Source organism: Mirounga leonina, unplaced genomic scaffold (genome assembly GCF_011800145.1).
Source record: "Mirounga leonina isolate KUSES-001 unplaced genomic scaffold, KU_Mleo_1.0 Mir_115, whole genome shotgun sequence".
Classification (NCBI taxonomy): Eukaryota; Metazoa; Chordata; class Mammalia; order Carnivora; family Phocidae; genus Mirounga; species Mirounga leonina.
In genome coordinates, this window is record NW_023270268.1 from 6885299 (window position 1) to 6901560 (window position 16262).

At 45.9% G+C, this 16262-nt stretch overlaps 1 protein-coding gene across 1 annotated transcript in view; it reads left to right on the forward strand.

The window, feature by feature from the left end:
* The window catches only part of XYLB (xylulokinase), a 52389-nt gene extending 37366 nt beyond the window's left edge, over window positions 1-15023 (forward strand). The window contains exons 16-19 of the mRNA XM_034992202.1: window positions 3805-3863; window positions 4969-5056; window positions 7905-7990; window positions 12797-15023. Coding sequence (XP_034848093.1) covers window positions 3805-3863; window positions 4969-5056; window positions 7905-7990; window positions 12797-12874 — 311 coding nt within the window. The 3' untranslated portion in view covers window positions 12875-15023. The remainder of the gene's footprint in view (window positions 1-3804; window positions 3864-4968; window positions 5057-7904; window positions 7991-12796) is intronic.
* The last annotated feature ends 1239 nt before the right edge of the window (window positions 15024-16262 follow it).

Below are 16262 nucleotides of genomic sequence, written 5' to 3' on the forward strand. Positions count from 1 at the left end.
CTTTTGTTGCCTGGGTTCTTTTCCTTCTGAGGTAGTCTGTTCACATTGATCTTTCTCTTTCACACCATTGAGTTTTCTCAACTGTCTTGGCTGCGGGTTCGTAGTACTGAATGAGTAACTGGTTCTCAGTGGAGACAGCAAGCAAGGTCCCTCCTCCCAGTACCCCCTACCCCCGCCCCGCCTGCCCCACCCCACCTGCCCTTTCCAGGCTGGGGAAGTAGATGGGGTGACAACAGGCAGATTTAAGTTGAAACTTGTGAGCACTGTACAAGCGTTAAAGTTGGAGTCCTCCCTACGAAGGCTCTCCACATGCCAAAATCAGCAGGTTTTTATTCTGGTTGGAAGATGAATGCAGCTTATTTCTATGATGGGTGCATGTCTGTCCCTTTCCACGTCTGCCCAGGCAGCTCAGTGGTACTGCAAGTTCTGATTCCCCTCAGGCCCCCCAGGCACCCTCCCCAGGTTAGCTGCTCACTTTGGCTGGAGGGCCGTTCTTTAGCTTGAGGTCAGATGCCGCTGCTGCTCAGTGGAAGTGGGTAGAGACAGACAGGCTCAGAGTCTTGCATTTTTGAAATCATCGGTCTACTGTCAGTGCATGAGTGTTCCCGTATCCCCACCAACATTTAGCATTAAGCACCTTTGACTCCTTTGCTAATCTGAGGGATGGATGTAAACTAGTATCGCAGTGTTACTTTTATTTGCATTTTTTTCATTAATAATGACTTTGAACAGCTCTTTGTAACTTTGGTTTTTTTCCCCCGTGAATTGGCGGTTTTTATCTTTTACCATTTCCCCTGTATTGGATTTCCCATCTTTTTCTTAACAGTTTGCAGGAGTTTATCAGATACTTCAAATATTACTAGATCCTTGTCAGCTTTCTGTGTCGCAAGCATCTTCTGTCATTTGTCTATTAACCTTATTTATAGTGTTGGCAACTGAACAGAGTTTTGATTTCATTAAACCTGCCAATATTTCATTTTAAATTTTATGCTCTTGAGATATTGTTGAAAAGGTTTTCCCCTCTTTCGGTGCCACAGAAATTTTTTTTTTTTGTACATTTTGTACTGTTCATGTAACTTCCACATTTAGGACTCTGATCCTTCTGGAGTTCACTTTTGTGAATGGTGTAAATCGGGATCCGGTTTAACTTTTTTTCCACATGGTGACCCAGTTCTCTTTTCCTCCATTACTTGTAGTGCCTTCTTTATCATTTATCAAGTTTTTATATATATGTGGGTCTCTCTCCCCATCCCCTTTTCCACTCCATTGGTTTATTGGTCTGTTTTTGGGACAAACTATTATTATGGCTTTGTAGTATGTATTAGTTGGCCAGGTCACATAACAAAGTACCACAGACTGGATGGATCAAACAACAGGTATTAATTTTCTCACAATTCTGGAGGCTGAAAGTCTGAGATCAAGGTGTCAGCATGGTTGTTTTTTCCCGAGGTCTCTCTCCTTGACTGTGTCTTCACATGGTTTTCCCTCTGTGTGGCCTAATACACTGTTCTTATAAGGACAGCAGCCATATTGGATTAGAGGCACCCTAATGGCCTCATTTCAGTTAACTACCTTTTTTTAAATATTTTATTTATTTATTTGACAGAGAGAGACACAGCGAGAGAGGGAACACAAGCAGGGGGAGTGGGAGAGGGAGAAGCAGGCTTCCCGTGGAGCAGGGAGCCCGATGTGGGGCTCGATCCCAGCACTCTGGGATCATGACCTGAGCTGAAGGCAGACGCTTAACGACTGAGCGATGCAGGCACCCCAGTTAACTACCTTTTTAAACGTGTATCTGTCTATCTCCAAATACAGTCACATTCTAAGGTACTAAGAGTTAGAACTTCAACATATAAATTTTGAAGGGACACACACAGTTCGGCCCAAAACACGTCTTAATGTCTAATACAGCAATTCATCCCCTCACTTTTCTTTTTTCAGTGTTGTCTTAGCCATTTATGGATCTTTATTTTTCCATAAATATTTTATACTAACTTGATTCAGTTCCTTTAAAAAAAAATCCAGTTGGAATTTTTATTTAGGTTGTATTGAATTTATAAATTAGTTTGAAAAAATTGACACTTTTATTTTTTTATTTATTTTTATTTTTTATTTTTTGTTAAAGATTTTATTTATTTGAGAGAGAGAGAGCTCATGAGAGGGGGGAGGGTCAGAGGGAGAAGCAGACTCCCTGTTGAGCAGGAAGCCTGATGTGGGACTCGATCCCAGGACTCCAGGATCATGACCTGAGCCGAAGGCAGTCGCTTAACCAACTGAGCCACCCAGGCGCCCAAATTGACACTTTTATAATGTTAGTTCAAATCCAGCCAAGACTGTGGAATATCTTTTAATTTACTTAGATATTCCTTTTTGTACTTTAATAACAGTTTCCATTTTCTTTTTCCTCATAGAGGCTTCTGAATTCTTTGCTAAGGTATTTCCTAGCTACATTATATTTCTGGTTACCATTGTGAATGGTAATTTATTTTCTATCACATTTGGTAATTGGTTATTGCTAGAAATGCCATTGATTATTGTAAGTTGACTTTTTTATATCTGGCAACCTTATTAAACTTTAGTTTGCCTATTTTTAATTTTTCTAAGTAGATAGTTTATTGTCTGTAAATAATGGTAGTTTTATTTATTTTCTTTCAATCCTTATATATTTATTTATTTTTCTTGCCTTATAGGCATGGCTAGTAAAACTAGTACTATGTGACAGTGTATTGGATAGTATGAGTCTTTGTTTTGTTCTTACTATTAACGATCTATTGCTGTGTAACAAATTACTTCAAGACTTAGCAGCTTAAAACAACAATGAACATTTATTATCTTACATGGTTTCTGTGTGTCAAGAATTTGGGATTAGCATAACTCAGTCGTACTGGCTGAGGTCTCTTCTAAGGTTGAAGTCAATATGTCATCTGGGGCTGCAGTCATCTGAAGGCTTGCCTCGGGCTGTAGGATCTGCTTCCCAGGTGGCCAGCTCACACAGCTGTTGGTAGGAGTCCCCAAAGTGAGGGAACCAAGAGAGTGATCTGCAACAGAACAGGATAGAAGCCTCAATGTCCTTTATGACCTACTCTTGGAACTCACACTCCACCATTTACACAATATCCCACTGGTCACAGGAGTCAGCCCTATTGACTGTGAGAGGGAACAACATGAACGTAAACATATCTGGAGGCAAGGATCATTTGGAGGCCATTTTTTTGAGGTCTGGGAGACACACCAGTCTTAAAGAAAATACTTCTAAATGTTTCTATTAAGAATGACATTTGTTAGGGGCACCTGGGTGGCTCAGTCGTTAAGCGTCTGCCTTAGGCTCAGGTCATGATCCCAGGGTCCTGGGATCGAGCCCCGCATCAGGCTCCCTGCTCGGCGGGAAGCCCACTTCTCCCTCTCCCACTCCCCCTGCTTGTATTCCCTCTCTCACTGTCTTCCTCCCTGTCAAATAAATAAAATAAAATCTTAAAAAAAAAAGAATGACGTTTGTTATAAATTTTGGATAGATGGCCTTTATTAATTTAAGTAAGTTCCCTTTTGTTCCTGGTTTGTTGACAGATTCTTTTTTTTTTAATGATTTAAAAAAATGAAGACAGTAAGAGGGCAGCAGCCTCGCAAACAAATTACTTGTGACAAGCCTGCATGGACAGCGCCAGCTCTGGAGCTCTCCTTGAGTCCTGTGTGATGAGCAAGAGGCATTGGTCCAGTACAAGCCTTTTGTGGCTGAAGAACTCTAGAAAAGTCTTTTTTGTCTTGGGGAGACTGGTACAGCCATCAGTGTTTTCTTCTTCCTTGCAGTGCCCAAGACAAAGATTTTGGCCACTGGAGGGGCATCTCGCAACAGAGAAATCTTACAGGTATGTGTTGGTGATAGGCCAAGCAGTAGGGCCTCTTCCATGTCTGTTACTTCTAAGAGCCAGACACTGTCCATTAAGGACTGCCTCTGTTCCCACTCCTGCAGATGTCTGACAGTCAAGCTGTCACATCATGGGGCTGTCAGGGTCTTACTGGGACACTGAGCATTTTTGGATGTAGCCTGAGGCTGTATCAACTATTGACTTATAATATACCTGTCTTAGGTAAGATTCTCTAAAAGAAGAGCCTGAGATGGGAATTCTTCTATAAGTGGATTGTTGAGAAGGTGCTCCCAGAAGAGAGTGAGGGGGGCAGGTAGCGCTGAGGAAAATGATAAGCAAGAATGTGATTTCAGCTTCGGTTCCATCCCATAGGGAAGATCTGAAAAGTGAACTGTACCACAGACTTGGTTCCACCTTGGGTAAGGGGGCCAAGTGGCTAACCTGGAGAGAGGTGAGAATAACCTCCTATGAGAGGCATCCTCTGTTCAGCCAAGAGCAGTTCCTTTGAGGAGGGGCAGCTGTAAGCCATTAGCAGCCGATACTCATAGCATCTGGGGGAGAGATGCACAACAGTCCAGTAATGGAATCCAGATGGGGCATCAGTGGCATCCACTCTAATTTCCGGTCAACAAAGACTCCCAAATCTTTTCCATGTGAGCTCCACTGAATAGAGGTCCTCCATTTTAAAATTATGCAATTTATTTTGGGGAGCTAAATGGAAAAATTTATCCTTAGTCCTATTAGACATGCCCTCTTAGTTTGGGTTTGTTTGAGCTTGTTGACATTAGTCTCTACCTCCAGCCATCTCCACCTTAACTATTTGCTAAGTATACTTCCTAAATCTTCCTCCTTGTCTTTGATAAAATGGTTAAATAGTGCAGGGACAACCTGGAGAGCTGTGGCCCTCCACTAGAGACTGCCCCCAGGTCATCCTGACTATTATTATCAGGGTGGCATGGCTGAGTATACTTCCTTTAAGGCAGGAGAGGTGGAATGGAAGGCATCAGAAGACACATGAGGAAAGAGAGCGTAGAGCATGTGTGCCAAATGTCCGTGTTCCCCCCAAGGAATGGCTTACTACAGTATGAACCTTCCTCCTTTCCAGGTGCTTGCAGATGTGTTTGGTGCCCCAGTGTATGTCACAGACACTGCCAACTCGGCCTGTGTGGGCTCTGCATACCGAGCTTTCCACGGTAGGTCGAGGGATGGGGAACAGAGGCTTCTGGAAGAGTTGGGGCACTGGCGGGGCTGAGGAGGATAGAAAGGGGAGATTGGAATGTTCCCAGTCTTTAGGGACATTGGAGTCTTGGGCTTTAGTTTCATTTTTCTCCTCCCAGCAGGCAAGAACCAACCCAAACCTTCTGTTCTTTTATTCTGTACTTAAAGTGGGGAAAGAAAAGTAGGTTCCTAACTGAATGAGACTTGGTCATGGTCAGGCTCAGCACAGGGACATTGGGAAAGAACGCAGGACATGCTTGAGGGCACATGGGTGTGGGTCTGGACAGCTGGTGGGCAGGAGAGGTGGATGAAGTCCAGGGCCATCTTTTCAGCAAATGCAGGAAGTGGAAACAAAGCTGAAGGCTTCAGAGCCAAACAGTCCAGTACCCTGGACAGCTCCATGGGGGCCCATCGCTCTGATGGCAGCCTCACTGAAACTTGGACCTCCCCCATCTAGGCAGGTTCTCCTGGGAGCTGCCCATGCCCACAAGGGGCCCATTTAGTCAATTTGCCCTGTCCCCTGCCTGCTCAGACTGCTCCTCCAGCTGCCCATTTACCTCAAGGGCTCTCTTCTTTCTGGCAGTTCTCTTCATGCATTTACTCTTCACTTTTTAACACACCTATTTAAACTTACATGTTTCTATCAACACAGAATTAATCAGGGACCAGATCCTTCTCTTAATAATTAACCTCTCACTCTTTTACTCCCCTCCCTGTCTACCCTGTCTTCCTCACCCCACCTCATGCCACCTCCTGTGTCAAGATCACTGGGTAATTTATTTCCAGGTTGTGTTTTTAATTAAACTTACATCATATTGGTTTTTATTTGCACTTCCCTATGAATTCCTCTCTCTCTTCCTAATTCCCTGCAGTTTCTTTCTCCTTTTTCTTTTCCATGATAGTTTTGTTGGACTCTACAACCTAGGTAAGTTTAAGAGGGAATTCAGTAGGTGATAATTTTGGAGGCCTTACATGTCCAGCATGGGCTTTGTTTCACCCTCCAAAAGAATGCTACCTTGTGGGGTGCCTGGGTGGCTCAGTCGGTTAAGCATCTGACTTTGGCTGGGATCGAGCCCCGCATCCTGGGATCGAGCCCCATGTCGGGCTCCCTGCTTAGTGGGTAGTCTGCTTCATCCTCTCCCTCTGCTCCTCCCCCCACTTGTGCTCTCCCTCTCTCTCAAATAAATAAATAATCTTTTTTTTTTTTTAAAGATTTTATTTATTTGACAGAGATAGAGAGAGGGAGCACAAGCAGGTGGAGTTGGCAGGCAGAGGGAGAGGGAGAAGCAGGCTCCCCGCTGAGGAAGGAGCCCGATGTGGGACTCGATCCCAGGACCCTGGGATCATGACCTGAGCCGAAGGCAGCCACTTAACCGACTGAGCCACCCAGGCGCTCCTAAATAAATAATCTTAAAAAGAAAAAAAGGAATGTTACCGTGTTTGGGCAAAGGACTCTAACTTCAGAATACTTTCCCTCAGCACCTTGAAAATACTGTTCCATAATCTTCTGGCCCTTAGTGTTGCCCATGAGAAGCCCAGAGCCCACTTCCCACTCCTCCTTCTGCTAAAGCGGGAAAGGCACTGCCCTTCCGGGACTCCGCTGCTATGTGGCACTGCGTTTCTTTTTTATTTTTCCTTTTCTGTGCCTGTTGCGTTGCCAGAGGTTATCTGGGGTACTGCCCACTGTGCCCTCCAAAACCGAAGCCCAAGCTAAGTCCGAGCACACCGGTCCCCACCCTGAGGTGTCTCAGCCACTTCACATCTGTTCTCCCCAGCTGCATCCAGGCTGAACCTCACACATAGGCGGTCTCTGAATGAGTGGCCAAGGGACCAGTGTCTTTTGATTGGTCTCTCTGCTGGCCCCTCCCACCCCCCACCCCGTTCCCATGCAGCTCTGAGCCGAGATATCCCAACATCTGCTTGGAAACCTCGTGTCTTGCCCGGGCCCTGCTTCACTCGCAGTGGTCCTGTGTTTCCCTGCCTATCTGATAGTACTCCTTAACCCGCCTAGAAATTCCTCACTTTTCCTGCCCACCCCCCCGCCCCTGCCCGACAGCAGCCTCCCTTCCTCTCCAGTCCCATGCTCATTTGCTTGGGGAGTATTTACTGAGGGCCTCGGGTATGCAGGCGGTGTGCGAGGCCCCAGGGCTCTTCTGGAGACCCAGTCCCTGGCTTCACAGAGCTCTGGGGGCTCAGCAAGGGAGGGACCTTAAATCTGGGGCCAGAAATTGTATGAAGTTTCTGAGGACAGCAGATGGTACTTGGGGGTGGATGGTTAGGGAGCCTCGGAACAAGGGACATTGTGAGCGGCAGCTGGTCTGAGAAGAGTGTAGGTCCGTGAAGAGAGGAGACCGGGACACTGGACACAGTGAAAAGGCTCTGAGGTAGAAGGAATCCTAAGAAGCCTGGAGTGGCTTCGGTGCACTGAGCCCTGGGGAGTGGGGCCAGGTGAGGGAGGAGAGGCAGGTAAGTCCTCCTGTCAGATGCCAGGGGCCCGCCACCCCGCTGTGACAGGTGCTGTCCCGCTGAGCAAGACAAACTAGGCCCTGCTGGGGAGAGGTCTGCACATCAAATTTCTCTCTTCTGTCTCTCTCTTTTTCTCGAACAGTTTTACTGAGGCACAATTTATATGGCATAAAAGTCACCCAATTTTAAGTGTACAATTCAGTGATTTTTTAGTAAATTTACTGAGTTGTGCAACCATCACCATAATCCTGTTTTAGAATATTTTATCACCCCAGAGATAAGATGCTATTTTCAGTTAATGTCTTCATTTGCAACATGCACTGATGTGAAATGAGCTTTCCCTTCTGGGCCTTGCAGCTGGAACAGACGTGTCCTTTTCAGAGGTTGTGAAGTTAGCCCCAAATCCCAGATTAGCTGCTACCCCAACCCCAGGAGCTGCTCAGGTGAGAGACCATCAGAATTTGGTCATAGCCTTTGCATTGTGAAAACCAACCACAGTTAACTCTTGAACAACATGGGTGACGGGTGCCAATCCCCTTGCAGACACGAAAATGTACATATAACTTTTGACTCCCCCCAAAACTACTTATAGCCCACTGTTGACCAGAAGCCTTACTGATAACATAAATAGTCAATTACTACATATTTTATATATTGTATGTGTTATATACTGTATTATTAAAATGAAATAAACTAGAGAAAAGAAAATGATAAGCAAAATGCATTTACCGTCTACTCTATCAAAAAAAATCCACCTGTACTTGGACCTGCACAGTTCAAACCCATGATGTTCAAGGTCAACTGTAGGTTCTTTTTTTCCAAAAGGTAAGTTTTGCTCTGTCACTTAAAGTTGATGTGTTCAGCTAATGGGGAAATCCTCCTTTTTGGTTTTTAATTGTCAGGGAAACAGAGCAAAAGGGAGCCAGGTTGTCAACTGAGATTTATAGATACTGCTGATTTTATAGCCCCAGGGGTCAGATCGATTGCTGGGTGTATCTTCAGTGTTGCATATGCCTCAGGACGGGCCCTGACATTTCACGGGTTACAGAAGCCACAGAAAGACTCTGTCACTTAAGCGTAAGAAGTGCTGCGTTTCTAGCCCTCAGATCTGAAGTCTGGATCCAAGGGACAGGTGTGCGGTTCCCCAGGCCAGGAAATCCCTGGGAAGGCAGACCCCACTTGTTACAGCTTGAGTTCTCTGGAAAGCAGACCCTGAGATGCCGATTAGGGTATAGGGACATTTATTGGGGGTGCTCATGGGATCTATATCTGTGGAGGGGGAAACGAGGAGGCAGGATGGGGCAGAGGGAGGAGGTGAGCCACAGGGCAATCTCCCTGGAGCCCTCAGCCAGTCCTAGAGGAAGTTATGAAGCTGGGCTGACTCTTTGGACTTTAACCTAGCTGGGGTGAGGGGGCCGGGCCGTTATACCTTATGTCAGCCAGTCTGTGTATGCAGGCCACCCCAGGATGGGGTAAGGCAGCACTCTCTAGTCAAAGCCATCCCCAAAGGGGGCCGTCAGCTGAGGGCTGGGAGAATAAGGTCTTCATTCTTGAAGGGCAGTCTGGGTGGTATGCCACAGCATCCACCGTACCTCTGTTCCTGTTCCCAGAAGGTTCTTGCAGCCCAGCAGCAGGGCTGCGCAGACAGAGGGCATTATTACTGATGTAGCAGTCAGTGTGAACTTCATGCTTGCACCAGATTTCCTTGGCCCTGAAGTGCCATTGGACGATGTGGAGTGGGCCCAGGAGGATACTGTGCACACGCTATGTCTGCATCAAAACTGAGTGACCCCAAGCTTAGGAAACTCCCAACTTATAAAGGAGCTGCAAGCAGATCTTCCCAACCTTTGCCCTCGAGGGAGACATTATCTGTACTAGCCTGATCAGCAGATAAATTTTCCCTCTGCCCCAGAGGACGACTCTATCTCTGTCTTCCAATGCTACTTGCTGTATAAACATTGAAAAGATAGTCTGCAACAAAAGCTGTCACCAGTCACGTAGAAACACCATGGAGAATTGTCTCCCAACATATCTGGGAGCAGAAGCTCCCAGTTTCCAGGTGACTACGTAACCCACACGCATAGGTGTGCCCAAGCTTTTATTACTTTGTCCTTATGTCGTGTGTCCTTACCTTTAAGAGCCATCTCAATGCAGTAGAAAGACCCTAAACTGATAGAAAGGGCCTTTGGCTTTTCATTCTTATCCAGCCTTTCCTTCAGCATATGACCTTCATGTGACCTTGAACCGCATTTCTCATCTCCGAGCCTGTTTCTGCATCTGTGAAGTGGGACAACATCTGGTCCTGCCTACTTTTAACCCACTCATTGTGAAGTTTGGAAAGACTCCCTAATTAGAATGGCTTTATTATGTAACAAGAAGTCTGAAGGTAGTTGTGGGGCTGGTTCCGTGGTTCCACAATGTCAGGGCTCTGGATCATAGTCTCTGCAATTCTACAGATCAGCAACGGACAATGGCACCATGAGAACCACCTATGTCATTTCCAATTTTCTAGTAGTCTCATTAAAAAAATAAATAAAAATAAATAAATGACTAAAGATATTTTTTATCTAATCCAGTATGTCTGAAATATTGCCATTTCAACAGGTAATCAGTAAGAAAAATTGCCAATGTGCTATTTTACATTCCTCTTTTTTGTATGAAGCTTTTGAAATCCGAGGTGTATTTTAGACTTGTAGCACTAGTCCCAGTTCAAGTACTCCCAGGCTTATATGACTTATGGCTATGGTGTTGGTTGGCAGCGCTTTAGATGTGCTCTCGATGATCACAGGATGTCTTCCGCTTCTCCCAACATCCCGCTCCCCCACCACTGTATCCATAGGCAGGAGTGAGAGCGTGGCGTTGGGCAGCCCCTCTTCATGCACTTCTTGCTCATCAGGGACAGAATCCTGGTCTATCTCTCTCAACTCCCCCACCAGACGGCCACTTGGTCATATGGTCACCCTTGGTTGTAAGAAAGGCTAGGGTAGGTTCTAGCTCCTTTGTCCTCTAGAAGGAGGCCCACGAGGGAGAAGGTAGCTGGGAAAAGCTTTAGGGCCGCTGCACCTGTCTCCTTATAGGCAGCAAACACTCTGTGTGTGTCCCCACCTTCCCTGGCTCTCCCATGACCAAAGTCACTAAGGGCTCCTGGAACTCTGTACCCGTCAACCCAAGTGCAACCTCAGAATCCCTCGTAACACGAGGTTGCAAGCAGCAGCAGTCTATGACTGTTGGTGTAATGACCTACTGGAGGACTGGTTTGTAAACTTGGGAGCAGGGGAGCATCCTCTGTGTTCTGTCTATGGCACGGACAGCAGTGGTTGTGCTCAAGTAGAAACTCCAAACTGTACCAGTGTTTTCTCTCGGCTCAGCTGAATATTGCAGTTTCCTCCTGACAGACGAGATCCAAGCTCCCCGTGAGTTCTCTGTTCTCTGTCACCTTCACCGAGTGGCCCCAGATGCGCCAAGAGTGGGCCCTGGGTGCAAAATCAGTTACTAAAGTTTGGAGCTAATTAAGCCAAATGAAAGAGTGGGATTAGAATGAGCTAGTAGTGGCGTTTGTGAGTCGCAAGGAAATCTGGGTCCCTTGTCTATAGGACACCATGTGCTAACCTGAAGTGCCCACATTTCTCAGGCAAGGCTTATAGAGTCACAAGTGAAAACAGCTTTTTTTTTTTTTTTTTTTTTTAAAGGAGGGGGAAGGAAGGTTAAGAATGTGGGGTTGTGAGGGGTGCCTGGCTGGCTCAGTTGGCGGAGCATGGGACTCTTGATCTCGGAGTTCTGAGTTTGAGTCCCACGTTGGGTGTAGAGATTATTCAAAAATAAAATCTTTTTAAAAACCTTTGTCCCTTATTGGTTTTTGGTTTTGGTTCATTACCCAGCACACTGTATATATAATTTTGTGGCCCACTTAAAAAAAAAAACAACACTACAGTACAACATGAGTATTTATATTCTTAAAAATGAGCATATACATTATTTTTAATGACTGCATAATATTCTCTCTGGCTAATGAACCATAATTTACTTGTTTTATGTCTTTTATATGTCTTAGAGCAGTTGCTTCTAGTTTTTGTTTTTTTTTTTAAAGATTTTACCAATTTACTTGAGAGAGAGAGAGCACAAGCAGGGGGAGGGGCAGAGGGAGAGGGAGAAGCAGGCTCCCTGCCGAGCAGGGAGCCTGACGCAGGGCTCAATCCTAGGACCCTGGGACCACGACCTGAGCCAAAGGCAGACACTTAACCAAATGAGCCACCCAGGTGCCCCTCTAGTCTTTTAATTACTGCAGTTGAAATTATGTGGGTAAAAGGTTAACAAAACCTTTTCCTATTCTGCATGAGAATTTGAACTTCAGTTGAATTTCTAGCTCTGTTTCCTTTGGAATGTCACAGTATTGGTACACAGCATTGCTTATGTAAAAATGGCCTTTAATTAAGGCACTGCATCTGGAGTGGGAAAACCGTATATACCTGAGGGGAAGTCATACTCAGGGCTTCCCTGAGTCCAGTGACGTCTCATGGGCATGTGTCTTGCCTATGGAGTTGTTACAAGAGATACTCCTGTGCGGCACGAGGTTTCAAAGCTAGGGTGGTTCTTCCATCTGTATGATGTGGGTTTCACCTCCTTGCACCTGAGCCGTAACACGGGGGGCAGGGAGACCCTTTCCTGGACACTTGTGCCAACCGCTATAAGGACCGCTGCGTGGTCTTTCACTGAAGAGAAGCACCTGCAGCCACTGTACCAACTGGTATGTTTCTCCAGTGTATCCTGTTGAGGGCCAGGGTGTGGCACAGGGTAGTCTTAGGAGACTGGACGGTTAGTCCGGTGTGGCACCCTACATTTAGGATGGTTTCCTTAGGAGAGCTTTGCAGAAGTAGAATAAATGGGTCAAAGGCTAGGGGCATTTTCAGGCCCTTTAATACCAACGTACAGTCAAGTTGATTTCCAGAAGGGTTGTACCACCAGCTTCACCAGCTGTGCAATTTCTAGGTACCTTCACCAGAATTTTTTTAAATTTTGTAGATTTGATAACAAATTTTTTAGTCCTAATTTGCATTTTTTGAAAATCTTAAAGTATAGGTTTGAGAACTACTAGCTTTTCCTCTTTTGAGACTTGTGCTTCCTTTCCTTTGCCCAGCACAAACACTTAAATTGCAAGTAAATGGGATGCTAAATTTTAAAAATTGCAAGTTGCTACGAGATGAGAGGCACCTCTCCCTCCCCATTCTAAACTGCTCTTTCTGCCCCTCCAGGTCTACGAGGCCCTTCTCCCGCAATACGCCGAGCTTGAGCAGAGAATCCTGTCCCAGACCCGGCGGCCTCCAGAGTGAATTCCTCAGGCCCAGGCACCCCTGTTAGCCCTGCCTGCCCAGGCTCACTGATCCCACTTTGAGCCATGCTCCTCCTGGACAGCAGGGATCCTCTTCCCTGTCCTGAGTGACTCTGCCTGCCCACCTGACTCCTTGCGGTGCTCCAGCCCTGCCCGGGACCACCTGAAACCTACCTTAGCACATCTTCCTGAACATAAATGGGCTGATTCTGTGCCCTTGTGCCCAGGGCAGGAAAGCATCTGTCTTTTCCTGTCCTTTATCTTGGGAGGCAAGATAAAACAGTGAGTCTGGGATATGTCCAGTAAAAATTGTGACTTTGCCCCTTTCAAATGCAGAAGTAAAGCTAATATAGGGACCTAATCAGCAGAACAGGGGAGACAAAGCTATCCCCCATACCCCCACCCTAGCAACCTCTTCCCCAACTCTGACTCTTTGGCTACTTCTCCTCAAACTGTAACCCACAGCCACCTGCCCCCCCCCTACTGTGACCCTGTGGTCCATCCTCCCTCCTCCAACGCTGACCCCCTCAGCTGCTTCCTCCCTCCTCATTTCAGTGTCTGAAGGGCTTCCTAGTGTCTTCCTATCTTGTCTTCCCTGTGCTAACCCCTCCATCAAGTTTTTGCCCTTCTCACCTCCCAGCTTCTGTCCCCTCATCCTCTGTGATCTCTCCTCCCTCCCCATGCCCACCTTAACTCATTACCTCCCACCCAAAAAGCTTGACAGGGCTGATGACCAAGCTTCCTGTCCTCTCCCATCAGCTCTGCCCACAGGCTGCCTGACTCCCTGGCACACGAGACCACTTGCAGGGGCCCTCTCCCAGGTAGTACAGGGCAGCACCTCCCTCCCTCCATCCCTTCCTTCAGGGAGCATTTCTCTAATTCTGGATTTTGTTGATTCTTTTTCCGGGGTGTCATTTAACATATTCTCTATCTTCTGTATTTCCTATAAATTGGTGATTGGATCTAATACAGAGCTCCTCAACCTCAGTACTATTGACATTTGGGGCTGGGTAAGTTTTGGTTGTGGGGGGCGGGGCAGCAGGGTCACTGGCCTCGACCCACCAGATACCAGTAGCACGCCCTCCCCAAGTCATGAGAATCCAAAATGTCTCCAGGCATTGCCACATTATCTCCTGGTGGGGATGGGAAGGCAAAATTGCCCCTGGTTCATAACCACTGACCTAGAGGCTTGATCTGATGCATGTGGGATTATTTCCCTTTTTATGTCAGACAATTTCATAAAATGGTGTTGTGTTCTTCCATTGGGAGACCCATATGTCTGGTTTTATCTCATTTGGGGGATGTTCAATCCTAGCTCCATTAGTTCACTAGGGATACCGTTTTGTTATTCCTCTTCATTTATTACCCGGGATTCTTCTGTGTGAGAGACATTCCCTGCCCAATTACCCAAAAGAGCTAGGAGAGGCTGGATAAATACTTTCCTCTGTTTACCAGTTTTCAAAATAATGAGTTGATTCCCAAGCATCCTCTAACAGCAAGTAGGTTTTTATTTCTAGTGTCAATACCATACATTTAATATATTTTATGTATTTTAATCCATTACAGTAATTATTTCTGTCCTTGTCTTCTTTTTTGATAGTCATTCTTCCCAACTTTTCTCCTGCTTTCCTGAGCTTTCATTCCTTCTTCTTTACTGATAGTAATGCTCTGTGTAGTCCTTAATTATTGCTGGTCCCCAAATTTTTATCCTCATCTCTCTTTCTCTCCCATTCTATCCTCTCTTGTTGGATAATTTCGTCTCTTCTTGGGTTTCAACCACTGCTTCTATGCCAGGAACACCCAGACCTATGCTTTCATCCAGAACTTTCCTTGGAGTCTATTAGAATTCTCAGAGGGGTACTTCAGACTCTACTTATCTTCCCTTGCCCTTCCCCAAACCTCCTCTCGTGTTCCTGTTTCAGTGAACTGGCACCACCGTTCATCCATCCATTCATTGAAGAACCCAAACCTCAAATGCAGATGTCCTCTCCCTTTCCCATGTCAGATCAGTCACCAAGTGAGTTTGGTTATTCCTTTGTTAACTCCTAAAGCAGTTCCTTTCTCTCCTTCCCTCCCGTTTTACTTTGGATCCTTTTATTCCTTGCTCAACGTATCACAAAAGCCTACAAATAAAGTCCTGTGTGATCTGCTTCCTGCAGAATCCCTCAAATTTTACCTCTGCTGCAAGCCGTTGCCTAAACTGGAACTTCAGTTAAACCAGACTGCTTGTGGTTTCCATCCAGAGTGGAAAAATGCTGCAAACCAGGTCTGGGACCTGGTCAATCAAGGCAGTGGAGAGGGGGACGTCAAAGGAAGAGGTTTAGAAAATGAGTGGGACCAGCAGCATCACTTCTGAGAGAGATGAAGTCATCTTGAAAGGAAGTGGTGTCCCTAGCAGGCTTGGTGGATGAAGGGGAGAAAGAAAGCAGAAAGCTGAAGATAACAGCCTATCAATAGCAAGTCAAAGATTCAGAAGAAAATGGACAACTTTCCCACTCCTACTACCTAGACATTACTCATTAAAGAAATTTTACAACATTGACCAACAGAAAAAGATTCTCTTGGACCAAGAAACAGCGAAAGCCACTCAATCAATCCATTTCCCATTTTACCTCTTCCCTCATAGAGTTGCCTGTTATTGCAAGCGTGTCAACATAAATAGAACAAGGAATTCACTGTGTATACAAATACAGGAAGAAAACAAAGAATCATAACTTTTCAAGCTGATGAAATACTCCAAAATAAAGAGAACAAAAGAGAGTAAACTGTAACAACCCTCCAACATGAACTCTAAATTTTGAAACAATTGTGGATATGAAAGATACCACAGTTCAGAAAATTTAAAACTCAGAATAAAAATGAAAAAGCAGAGGGCGCCTGGGTGGCTCAGTTGGTTAAGCGACTGCCTTCGGCTCAGGTCATGATCCTGGAGTCCTGGGATCGAGTCCCGCATCGGGCTCCCTGCTCGGCAGAGAGTCTGCTTCTCCCTCTGACCCTCCTCCCTCTCATGCTCTCTGTATCTCATTCTCTCTGTCTCAAATAAATAAATAAAATCTTAAAAAAAAAAAAGAAAAAGAAAAAGCGGGGGGCGCCTGGGTGACTCAGTCATTAAGCGTCTGCCTTTGGCTCAGGTCATGATCCCAGGATCCTGGGATCGAGCCTCACATCGGGCTCCCTGCTCAGCAGGAAGCCTGCTTCTCCCTCTCCCTCTGCCCCTGCTTGTGTTCCCTCGCTTGCGTTCTCTCTCTCTGTCAAATAAATAAAATAAAATCTTAAAAAAAAAAAAAAAAAAAAGACAAAGCGGGGTGTCTGGGTGGCTCAGTCGTTGAGTCTGCCTTCAGCTCAGGTCATGATCCCGGGGTCATGGGATCGAGCCCTGCATCGGGCTC